The 12,629-nt window shown below is 39.0% G+C and overlaps 2 protein-coding genes across 5 annotated transcripts in view; one reads left to right on the plus strand and one right to left on the minus strand.

Moving 5' to 3' along the window:
- Nucleotides 1–487: 487 nt before the first annotated feature.
- Nucleotides 488–6,092, minus strand: ppp1r3aa (protein phosphatase 1, regulatory subunit 3Aa). Its single transcript, XM_039667883.2, has 4 exons — nucleotides 4,802–6,092; nucleotides 4,444–4,496; nucleotides 4,286–4,362; nucleotides 488–2,231 (listed from the first exon to the last, which is right to left on the minus strand). The coding sequence occupies exons 1-4, from the start codon at nucleotides 5,581–5,583 to the stop codon at nucleotides 621–623; spliced, it is 2,523 nt and encodes an 840-aa protein (XP_039523817.2). The 5' UTR covers nucleotides 5,584–6,092; the 3' UTR covers nucleotides 488–620.
- A 1,989-nt stretch (nucleotides 6,093–8,081) lies between these two features.
- foxp2 (forkhead box P2) overlaps nucleotides 8,082–12,629 on the plus strand; it is a 105,117-nt gene continuing 100,569 nt past the window's right edge. The window contains exon 1 of one of the 4 annotated variants that reach the window (XM_089127132.1): nucleotides 8,082–8,337. The gene's annotated coding sequence lies outside the window, so the exon portion shown is untranslated. The remainder of the gene's footprint in view (nucleotides 8,338–12,629) is intronic. The other 3 variants (XM_039667923.2, XM_089127136.1, XM_039667926.2) reach the window with 3 other exon arrangements.

Consider the following 12,629-nt stretch of genomic DNA (forward strand, 5'->3'; position numbering starts at 1 on the left):
ATAAATAAAAAAGTTTAAGTTTTATAAGCACAAATGCTCGCCTTGCTCTGTTCTGTGATGTTCTCCTGTTCGAACTCGTTCATCAAAATGAACGAATCTTTTCCAGAGTCAACTCATTTCGTTCGTTGAATGAACCAAAATGACAAGAAAAAAGATTCATTCATTTTGATAAACGTGCATCACAGAACAGAGCAAGGTGACCATTTGAGCTTATAAAACTTAAACTTTGTTTTATTTTTTTTTAAATGAGCGATCGTTTCGCTTGATAAGACCCTTATTCATAGTCTGGAATCATTTAAAGCCCTTTGAACAGTTTGCAGTTTGCACTGAAACTGTCTTTTAGACCTTGAACCGCTTGGTTCGCTTTGAAGGAGAAAAATGCTGGAATGTTTTCATCAAAAACCTTAATTTCTTTTTGACTGAAGAAAGAAAGACATGAACATCTTGGATGACATGGGGGTGAGTAAATTATCAGCAAACGTTTTTTTTTTTTAAGTGAACTGCTCCTTCTTTTAAGGACTTTTTAAGGATATGAAAAACAAAGCTTGGCCCGTAGCATCACTTCACGTCACTTCTCGTTTAAGAAACACACATCATTTGACAAGAACTTCCTTGCCTGATCAACAGCCCCATCCAGACGCTGTTTCATGCCCTGGCTGCACAACCAGCACAGAGAAAACCGACAGTCCAAGCCAGGTCGGCAGGTCGTACAGATACGCCGTTATGAAGATCACAAACAGAATAGCATACACAAGAGCCTTGGTCATGTGACCTATGGAGCAGAACTCCCTCCACCATGACAACATCCCACTGCTGCCGTCCACCCAGGACAGGTGCATGCTGGGTAACGGCGTGCGGTGTTCACCCTCTCGTTTGGGTCGCTGGGGTTCTTGAAAGTTTCTGAGAGTCTTTCCAAGCTCAAAGTCCTCATCTGGAGAAGTAACCTCACCTTTATTTGCCGATGTTGTGTGTTTGGACGGGTCAGTGCTAACTGCTGGATAGTTCGCCTCGAGTAACTCAAACTCTTTCTCCTCCACAAGCTCTCGTTTGCTTTCTGAACGTTTCCCAGCGCTTTCCCCTTCTTCAGCAGTCGTCTCAAGTCCTTCGTTTGCCTCAAACCTTCGCTCTTCGATTTTCAGTAGCTCTAGATTCTCGTTCGACATGCATAAATCGCTCTCATTAACGCTCTGTATTTCTGCGCTGTGATCCGTGGTTGTTTCATCTCGTCCTTTTGCGCTGCTTTCCGTCTCCTCTTCATGTACTCCTCTATAAAACTCTCTGATTTCCACCTGCTCTTCGCTATCATCTTTATTTATATCTTTCCTTTCTGAAGAAGATCTCTCGGCCTGTCTATTTGTGAGCGACACGTCCCCGATAGGCGTAAATGTCAGGGTGTCTTTGACCGCTCTGTGTGTGTTTTCTTTAACCTTTGAGGTGTCGAAGCTGCCTGTGAATTCTTCAGGTGAGATTCCATCTCCGGCTTCTGAATTCTGAGTCTCGGTGTCATGTGCGGTTCGAGTTTCGTCCCCCGAGCTGGCCTTGGTCGTGTCCTGACTCAAAGATCCCCTTGTGTGCTCGTGATGTGAGGTTTGGCGGTCACGAGATGCCTCAAACTCTCTTCCCGCCCTCTCTGGCTCCGATCCCAGAGCAGAACATGCTACTCTAATGAGCCTTGGCTGGAAACCCAAAACCTGATCTCCAGAAGGACCTTCTGATTGCTCTGTCGGATCACATCTTACAATTTCCATTGCTGTCATGTCACCAGATCCATGGTTGTTGCCTTTCTCAGATCCCTTGTCCTCCAATGAAATTACGACTTTGTCCCTTGAATCTACATCTTCTGATTGGCAAAGTGTCTCTGGAGCACATGTTTGTTCCTGTATATGAGTGTGTGTTGTGTCAGTGCTGTTAAGAAAAGTGGATTTTGCGAGGTGATCTTCAACTTGCCAGCTTGTTTGACTGTAGGCATCGGGAGGGGTTGTTGTTGTCGTTGTTGTGCTGCCCCAATCCAGAGAAAGTAAAGGGATCTGGTGGTACGTTAGTATAGGTGGCGTGTCCATACCGTGTCCTTGTCGGCTGTGGAGAACCGGCAGGTCAGTTCTACTGGGCATACCAAGCCTTCTTTCATTTGTGTTGGAATTACATCTATTCTGGGTTTCTATTGCTTTCTGAGCGAAGTAGTCTTGCACGTGTGCCAAACGAGCAGCTTGACGTTTCCTGCGACGATCCGCCTGTCAAAAAAACAGACAACGTGGAGAAAATGTTTATCATTACTTTATCATGTCTTGTTTGTAATGAGAGGAATTTAATTTCTTGCAAAATGGTGTTCATTTATTTAAATTTATCCTGACTAATAATTTGTAGTTCACAAATTGGTGTACTCCCCCCCCCCCCCCACTTTACTTCACTTCTCTTCAATTCTCTTCAATTCTCTTCACCTTACTTCACTTCACTTCTCTTCACCTTAATTCACTTCACTTCTCTTCACCTTAATTCACTTCTCTTCACCTTAATTCACTTCACTTCTCTTCACCTTACTTCACTTCACTTCTCTTCACTTCACTTCACTTCTCTTCACCTTAATTCACTTCACTTCTCTTCACCTTAATTCACTTCACTTCTCTTCACTTCACTTCACTTCTCTTCACCTTAATTCACTTCACTTCTCTTCACCTTACTTCACTTCACTTCTCTTCACTTCACTTCACTTCACTTCTCTTCTTTTCACTACACTTCACTTCTCTTCACTTCACTTCACTTCACTTCACTTCTCTTCAATTCTCTTCACTTCTCTTCACCTTACTTCACTTCACTTCTCTTCACCTTACTTCACTTCACTTCACCTTACTTCACTTCACTTCTCTTCACCTTACTTCACTTCTCTTCACCTTACTTCACTTCACTTCACTTCACTTCACTTCACTTCACTTCTCTTCTTTTCACTACACTTCACTTCTCTTCACTTCACTTCACTTCACTTCTCTTCTCTTCTCTTCTCTTCAATTCTCTTCACTTCTCTTCACCTTACTTCACTTCACTTCAATTCTCTTCACTTCACTTCTCTTCTTTTCACTACACTTCACTTCACTTCTCTTCTTTTCACTACACTTCACTTCACTTCACTTCACTTCACTTCTCTTCTTTTCACTACACTTCACTTCACTTCACTTCACTTCACTTCACTTCACTTCACTTCACTTCTCTTCACTTCACTTCTCTTCTTTTCACTACACTTCACTTCTCTTCACTTCACTTCACTTCACTTCTCTTCTCTTCTCTTCTCTTCTCTTCTCTTCTCTTCAATTCTCTTCACTTCTCTTCACCTTACTTCACTTCACTTCAATTCTCTTCACTTCACTTCTCTTCTTTTCACTACACTTCACTTCACTTCTCTTCTTTTCACTACACTTCACTTCACTTCACTTCACTTCACTTCTCTTCTTTTCACTACACTTCACTTCACTTCACTTCACTTCACTTCACTTCACTTCACTTCTCTTCACTTCACTTCTCTTCTTTTCACTACACTTCACTTCTCTTCACTTCACTTCACTTCACTTCTCTTCTCTTCACTTCACTTCAATTCTCTTCACTTCTCTTCACCTTACTTCACTTCTCTTCTTTTCACTACACTTTACTTCTCTTCACTTCACTCCTCTTCAATTCTCTTCACCTTACTTCACTTCTCTTCACTTCACTTCACTTCACTTCACTTCAATTCTCTTCAATTCTCTTCACCTTACTTCACTTCAATTCTCTTCACTTCTCTTCACCTTACTTCACTTCTCTTCTTTTCACTACACTTCACTTCTCTTCACTTCTCTTCACCTTACTTCACTTCACTTCTCTTCTTTTCTCTTCACTTCTCTTTTCTCTTCTCTTCACTTCACTTCACTTCTCTTCTTTTCTCTTCACTTCTCTTTTCTCTTCTCTTCACTTCACTTCACTTCTCTTCTTTTCTCTTCACTTCTCTTTTCTCTTCTCTTGTCTTGTCTTCTCTTCTCTTCACTTCACTTCACCTTACTTCTCTTCTCTTTTCTTCACTTCACCTAACTTCACTCTTCTTCACTTCACGTCACTTCACTTCTCTCTCTTCACTTCACTTTCACTTCACCTTACTTCACTTCACTTCTGTTCACTTCACCTTACTTCACTTCTCTTCACTTCACATTACTTCACTTCTCTTCTTCTCTCTTCACTTCACTTCTCTTCTTCTCTCTTCACTTCACTTCACTAAATGCACTTCTTTGTCTCTAAACCTTGACAGGACACTCATTGACAATACCAGGGTTTTGCAGCAGTCCTTAATGGATTTGTAGGGAGTGATTCCTGCTTCCTCCTCCGTTTTGGGTCTGTCTTGCTCTGGAAAAGAAAACAAACTCAAACTCAGTCTCATGAAGAATCAAAGAACCCTATTTCCAGATTTCCACATAAGAAACCCACCTGAGATCCCCCCGCTCGCCTCTGCGGGTGTCGTCTCTATGTAGATCTTTTTACTGTAAATATACGGCAGGTTTTCAATTACACACCCCAGCCATGTGTTTAAACATACCATCTCCAGTCAAAACAAAGTTCTGCGCTTGATTGGACAACCAGAGTAATACGTCTGGGTTTTTTTTTCTTGGATAGTTTCACCATCTACATCCATATAATAGTCTCTTGAACTCGTCAGTAATCTGCATGATTTTAGCTGTCATTCATGTCCGGGGTGAGTCTCACACCAAAGTTTAATACTTCCAATAAGCTCTGTGTTCAAATCCTGACTGTACGGATGAGTAAAAGTGATGACAGTGTTTCCTACCTGATTGCTTTAAGGCAGCTCCTGATGCTTTTCTGGTTACTCTCCTCGACTAACTTCTCCCTTTCACTTTCTTTCTCTTTTTCTCTCTGATCACTCCTTCGTCTTCGGTGGCAGAAGACGATGTAGTTCGTCCCTCCATTGTTGTCCCAGAAAGTTCCGACGTCGCTCTCGTAGCGCAGACAGAACTCCACCCGAACCCCTTCGACCTGGAACGGAGGCGTCAACACGAGCAGGAAAGAGAAGCAGTCGGTCTCTCCATCGCTAGACCCGGGCACGTACTCGGCCAGCAGCTCGGAGTGGCTCTGCCAGCCGTCCAGCGTGACGCGGATGTAGACGGCCTTGTGGAAGCAGAGGTTAAGAACGCGGACGATGCCCCGGATCGTGGTGGATCCAGGGAGAAGCTCGATGCGCTCCAGCTCCAGCTTCTGCTTCTGAAGTCTCACTTCCATGTCCCCGTTTAAGACTGGGAGGGTGAAGAGGCATGAGATGTAGTATTCATCACCCTCTATACCGTCCACCTCCGGCCTTGATACATCCCGGTTATCGTATTCCTTCACAGAAACCAGGTCTAGACCAAAGGCATCCGCAAACGACACCTTTCTTCGTACGGCTACCGGTGGGGGCTCGGGTTCCTCCTCCGATTCCTCTGCAGAGCTTCCATCTGAAATCCGCTCCACGGTTTTCTCTAATTTGATGATTTCCTCTTTGTTTTTCATCATCCAGTCCCTGCAGATGTCCATGTTGTAGGAGACCGTGGAGGGTGCAAGCTCTTCCACAGACATGCCTGGGTAATGCTGACTGGGTAACAGCACTAACCGCCTGAAAGACTCACTCGCAACGTGACTTGGCACACAGCATCAAGTTGCAGCTGAACATTGTGTGGTTGCCAGGCTTAAAAATAGCTGTGAACTATGCTTGTCTTCCTGGTCACTAGAGTCTGGTTGACGTGACACACTTTGATGTGTCCATGTCATCTGCTGAACTCTGCTGAACCTGGAGATAGCTTCGGTAAATGCTATCAAACACGTAGATAAAACTCATAGAAATTATAGTTGAGACATTTTTTTTTTTTTTTTTTTGTGAATTCTGTCATCCAAACAAACTGATATTTGGTGCAATGGCGCACTCAAAAAAATGCTGGGTTGTTTTAAGACAATTTTGGGTCAAATATGGACAAAGCCAGCCATTGGGTTAAAAATGTAATTTAAAAATGTAACCCAATGCCTGGGTTTGTCCATATTTTACCCAAAATTGGGTTAAAACAACCCAGCATTGTGAATTTTGGGTGTGAAATTTTATTTATATATGTTGGATAAACAAGTGAAATCAATAAAACTGCACTGTTATTTAATTATGTTCAGATATTATAATGATAACATGTCAGGGGGCAAGTTGTCATGATTCAATTCATGAATGATATATATATATATATATACTTGTTTATATACTTGTTCACTTGTTTGTATGTGTGTTGCTTCATTATTATTTTTTTTATAAAATCATGCTTACTTTTTGGGTGGATTTTATTTATGGGATTTTATAATTATTTAATCAATGATGAAATCCTTGTGTGTTGTGAATTCCAAAAATGTGCTGCAGGCCATTTGTATTCAGTGTTTTCGAGCATGAACTCAATTGGCCACTAGATGGCAGTGTCTAATCAAAGTTCTGTGCACACTCGCGTTTCATTGGCAATCAAATGTGGATTCCAAAGCATTCCAGTAGGTGGCAGCAAACTCTTATGTTTTGTGCTATCGTAGAGTTTTTATGAAAATGATTCCCCTCTATAAAATTTGATATAGAAAATACATTGGTGTTTTTGATTTCTTTGTGATAAAAGCCATGAAATATCTGCATTTTCTTGATTAAACTTTTTTTTTTTTTAAATGGCATGAATGTGGGATCTAAAATTCTCTGATCATTGAAAAAAACAAACAAAAAAATCCTTAACACCTTTGCAGACATCTGACAGATTTTTGTTATTTGTGATTTTATAGTGTTAAAATGCACTCATAAAACCAGGTCAAAATCTGCTGTATCGCCTGCTTATTTAAACATGCATTTGATCAAACTTATTTTGATGTTATGCAAATATCACCAGCCATCTAATATGTACTAAGATCCCTTTTTTAAAACACCCAGTGTTTTCAACCAAAATATAGAATGAAGATATTAAATTCAGACAGAGACAGATTATTAATTCACAAAGAGAGATTTCTGATATTATCAATCTTTAATCTTTAATCTGAAAATCTTTTATTTTTTATCCAGTTTTATTCATATGAATATTGCAAGGCAGTGGCACACAGTTACAGTACACAAGTGATGCAGAACGTAACATTACAGTATATGTGCATCATTCTCATCTTAAGGATATAAATGGTCACAAGCAAAAATGATTTGAAAACCAGCAGTTCATCACTCAAATAAACAATATCTCATCAAAACGAACAGATGCTGTCGATCTACAATGGATCATCTCAAGGTTCAGGGGTGTGTGAACTGTTAAGATAAATTTCATGTGCAATGATATAAAAATTGTTTAATAAAATAAGCAAAAAACAATAATGCTCTGTTCTTTTGTTCTGCTCATTGCTCAGAATTATATAGACTTAATCTCCATACATTACACTTTTGAAGACTTTGTTTGTTTGCTTATTTTTTTATTTATGTGCAATACATAATACAATATTAATTTTATTTAATCACAAACATAAACGAATATGGACAACACATTTTGATATTAATAAGTGTAACATTATTATCCAATTCTTGCTATGAACTAGTTACCATGCATATTAGGATATTGGCTGTTTATTAGCACTTATTCTGCAAGACCATGTTCCCTTAAACCCAATACCTAAACATAAAAACTGCATTACTAATTATTAATAAGCAGTAATTACGAGTAGTTAAAATTTTGGTAAAAGTAAAAACTGGACCGTAATCAAAATTGTGACAATAATAACAATAATATAGCCTAAATAAATTAGTAAACAAAATAAATGACAGCACTTCATATTCCTACTCCTCACACTATATTAATCTCTTTATTGATCATGGTTTCTTCTGATTTGTGATTAGTGACTCGAAAAACAAAACAAACTTCTAATGACTGTATTGTTTACGCGGCAGGTGGACATGTGTCACGTGGGGTCGCAGTACGCCAAAAAATAACAACATGTACGTCCGCATAAGTGCCCCCTCGCATTCTAATAAGCTAGTCCCCCCTCAAAAAACTCGGCCGAAACATTGCGATGCATTGAATCGAGATACAAAAAAACAAGCTGCCGCTTCGCGTTGCGCGTCACGCGAGCGCATTCAAACAGGAGTCGGTGTTACTCGCGCGTTTTTTATACTGTTGCGTCGGTAATAACAGCAGCACACACTGACTGAAGACAAGCAGCGTCTCGCGGCTCCGAGCGGAGGAATATCAACAGCGCGTGCTGTGCGTGTTTGTAGCGCTTTTTTAAAACCACTGACTTGTAAACACGAGAAACTTTGCATCCGCGAGGGACATACATTCACTTATTTTGGTGAGTTTTCACGTTTTTGCCTTTCATACACTGACCTTCTCAGTTTGACTTCACTTGATGCGTTGTTTAGTGCTTGTCGGATGCTTTATAAAGTGTTTGTGTTGTTAGAGAGTTTGTGAGAAGTCAGTACTGTGATTCTATCCTCATAATCAATAAACATCCAGTGACAGTTTTGTGGCATTATCGCCCTTTAATGCTCATCAACTTTCGTTATGTTTATTGCTGTTTGTAGTTTTAAAACAACCTGAGTGAAATGTAAACGTAGCTTACATTAGTTTATTTATTTGAAAATAATAATAACAGCAGCATAATTGTCCGTTTACAAATGAATGATTTTAGTTTATGCATTTAGTAAATGTAAATATGCAGAAATTATCTATTATTACACCCGTATCACTACATTTACTGTTTTTATAATAATTTTAAGTGATTAAGACTGTTTAATAGGTTTATAGTTTTTATAAAAAAATTAAATCAGGTTTTTTTTTATATATATATATAAATACACTGATTACGTTGCCTAAACGATTATTTAGTTTTAGTCTGTGTTTTAACTTTGTGATTTTCCATGAGATATAACATTTTAGATTGTCTAAAAGTGACATTTACTAATGTAATTTATTATAATTTATATTATTATCATTATTATAATCATCATCAAGGTTAACATTAATCTTACCGTGGCTGCTTGCTCCATTTCCATGATCCGGAGTGAATTCTTCAGCTTTGGAGTGTCAGGACAGTAAGCCTGATGTATTGGAGTGTTAATGGACAGCACTCCTCTCTTAAGACACAGTCACATCCACTGCCAGTGCAGTTTCAGTGGGTTCAAGGGTGCTGGGACTTTTTTTTTTTTTTAACAAGGTGTGTAGTATTACAGCTCGTATCATGGCTGTGATTAACTCTGAGAGTTTTCCTCTGTTTCGCTCCAGCAGCTGTGCAGGTGAAGTGCAGGTGTGCATCATGGTGTTTCGTCACTCAACGCTGTGTCGCTTCAAAAAGGCTGTAATAGCAGTAGTAAAATTTCAAGCAAACACACACACACACACACACACACACCTCGGCAGCTCCTGTAATGTGAAGCCCGGCCCTTTGTTAGCCCCACGCAGTTCTTCCCAGGTGATTTTAATTAGCACTGTTTCAGTGAGCGTGATGTTTCACGTACGACATGTAAAGGGAGGGGGGGCTGGCTGACCTGAGACAGGAAAGAGGGGCCGATATTGCAATTATCCTGATGTTTTTGTAGGCACGGGCTGATTACGGCTGGGGTGTGTGCATGCACTGCTTTGCGTTAAAAGAAAAATGCATGTGCATTGAGTAAAATAAAAAGATCTGGCTGGGTTAAGATGGCATTGTGCATGATTTGACTTTTCGTAGGTTACGCCTTTATACGTACTGTAATGTGGGTGGAACCATTTAGTTTGAAATCACTAGTTATTTCATATTGCATCCTGCCCTCTTCCTACACTGTAAAACAAGTAAACCTGGCTGCCTTAAAATTTGAAGTTCATTGAAATGGAAAATTGAGTTAATACAATGAAGGAGGTCAGAAACTCAAAATATTATGTTATCTGAACTATATCAATAGTTTAAGTTATGTTTAAAAAATATTTTTTTACAGTGTATATTCTACATATTCTGCTGTTTAGAAAGTCAAAGCCTATTTTTCCTTTACGTTTCGGTGATAAGCGACGTATTACCCCATGTGTGTTTTAATACACATCCCTAAACAGGGTCATAAAACTCTAATGGCAATTAAGCTGGAAAGCCTTCTGTTTGTATCCATGTTAACTTCACAGAAATGTTTCCATGACAACCCCCATGCATGTTAAGGCAACCAGAGGTGATCAACTCTTTTTTTTTTTCTTCTCCCCCCTCCCTCCCTTTCCTTTCCCTCGCAAGAGTGGAATTTGTGTTGACAGTTCTGGCCTTTAATGGCACTTTGGTGCCGCGTGAAAGTATTTGTTTACCGTGATCATATGCTTCTAGCTGTCAGCCTCGCAGAGATTGACTTCTCCAGATAAAAGACTGTATTACATGCTTAAGAGGTCTTATGCGCCATAATTATCCACATCATCCTAATGACGGTTGGTGTGATTCAGTAACTAAGGCGCTGAGAGCACGGGCACGGTCATGAGAAATGCTTTTTTTTTAATATTACATACAGTGTATGCTTATTCTATGGGTTAAAAATGTCTAAAGGGAACTGATTCGTCTGCATTTGAGGTTGCGTCGCTCTTTCGATTGCATTTTTTCTTTCCCTTAAACATGCCATATAATCCCTAACTCTAGTCTTTTGACTGTGACGGCGCTCTTTCACATCTACGATATCACATGACCTTTATGGAGAGGTATTAAAATCACCCATAAGCATCTTATCTTAGAGTACACATGCCCTTGAAATTATTACTTGTACGCAAAGGTGATAATATCAGTGCTGATATCTGTTTTTTTTGTCAATTTGAAGGCATGACAGGGTCTTGTTGATGATTTACTGAGCGCTTTAGTCTCCGGTTGACTTAAAACCCCAGTGGTTGTGGATGCAAGAGGGCTTCATTTGTAGTAAACGGCAAGGTCAGACCAAACTTGCCTGTGGTCTGAGGAGGGAGTGTGGAAGTAGACATAATGCTAGTCTATGTGATACTATTAATGTCACGCTTACAGCATCATTGCTGAAATTCAGCCTACTTTCATTAATTAAATAAGTGCTTTTCCACAAATTATTTGGTCACTTAAAAAAAAAAAAAATTGGTTTGTTTGTATATAACCCATACATGGGTTGCTGTCATTACAGTAGAATCAAACTCTGACCTTCTAACTGGGATCTCTGAGGACAATTCTGTTAGTAAGAGAAAAAAAAAATCTGTTTATTTGAAACACGTTATGGAAAAACAGAGGATTTGTGACAGTAACGTCTCCTGACAGGCGTATTAGGCTGCAGAAAGAGCATCGGGCCCGAGGCTGTGGGCATATGGTACTGCCTTCTGCTGGCATCGCTCTAAAACAAGTTGCAACACTGTGGCAGGGTCACGACGGGCTCAGGTTTGTTCCTCCTGCCCTCTCTAAATAATAACAGGGCAAATTAATGCTCCCTTTGTCTTTGACAAGGGCAGAGCGAATATTTTTAGATTGACTCTTTGGCCCGAATTGTTGTTTTCTCAGTTTCTCTTCATGTTGTTGTTGAGTTACTGAGCTGTCGTGTTTGAGTTTGACCTTCATGTTTCTCTGTTGTTTTAAAGGAGTGCCTGATTGCTGCTGTGTTTTAATTTGTGAACGTTTGGACATTAATTATGCTTTTTTGGACGATTAATCGCGATTAATCACATCCAAAATAAAAGTTTGTATTTACATAATATATGTGGGTGCACTGTGTATAATTATTTTGTATATATAAATACACACACATGCATGTATATTTAAGAAAAAAATATTATTTATATATATAATATAAATCTATATACAGTATTTACATAAAAATATTTCTTAAATATATACAAGCATGTGTGTGTATTTATATATAAAATAATTATACACAGTGCACCCACATATATTATGTAAATACAAACTTTTATTTTGGATGCAATTAATCGCGATTAATCGTTTGACAGCCCAATTGGACCCGTGATATTGGCTTGTGGACATATACCATGGTATTCTTCAGGTAACTTTAAGTGGCATGTAAACCCATTAACATTTTATTAATATTGATTTAATATTGACAAATTTACACTATGTATGGGACATGATTATGGTAATCATTCAGTAAATACATCATGGGATCACCGTCTTTACCATGTCACCACCACATTTATTGTAAGGATTATTACTTTTAATCTTAGCCTATAGGCCTACGCATGATAAACCTGGTAATCATGCAGTGCCTAGTACATATCAAAGTATGATACAGCTTTTTTTTAATTAGGGTTAATGCAGATGGAATAGATTTTATTATTATTATTGATATTACTTTGCCTGTTTGTGAATTACGAATATTTTAATTATTTTGTACCATCAAAATACCGGTCCCATCACTATGCCATGGTACTTTCACAGTAGTTTTCGTGAGATTTTACAATTATACTCTAGGCTAATTGTATCTAACAATCATATGTAGCCCAATTTAATAGCACTATGAATATTGAAAGCATCCTTTGTGAAGTGTAAATATGAGTATTAGTGTGTGTTCGTGGATGGAAAGCAAGCTATTGTTTTTGGTGCTCAGGAATGTCTTTTAGACCGCAGAGGGTTAATTAATATACACCGTGTGATTCCCTTTTTGTCTTTCATAGGGC

The sequence above is a fragment of the Pimephales promelas genome, chromosome 24 (assembly GCF_988280905.1).
Source record: "Pimephales promelas chromosome 24, fPimPro1.hap1.1, whole genome shotgun sequence".
NCBI lineage: Eukaryota > Metazoa > Chordata > Actinopteri > Cypriniformes > Leuciscidae > Pimephales > Pimephales promelas.

What these genes read in the sequence shown, in the direction of transcription:
- ppp1r3aa (XM_039667883.2), bottom strand. Translation starts at nt 5,583, where the DNA reads ATGTCTGTGGAAGAGCTTGCACCCTCCACGGTCTCCTACAACATGGAC. An exon ending in AGCTGCCTTAAAGCAATCAG is followed by an intron (nt 4,497 to 4,801) that starts GTAGGAAACACT and finishes GTATATTTACAG; the next exon opens with TAAAAAGATCTACATAGAGA. An exon ending in AGGACTGCTGCAAAACCCTG is followed by an intron (nt 2,232 to 4,285) that starts GTATTGTCAATG and finishes TTTTTTTGACAG; the next exon opens with GCGGATCGTCGCAGGAAACG.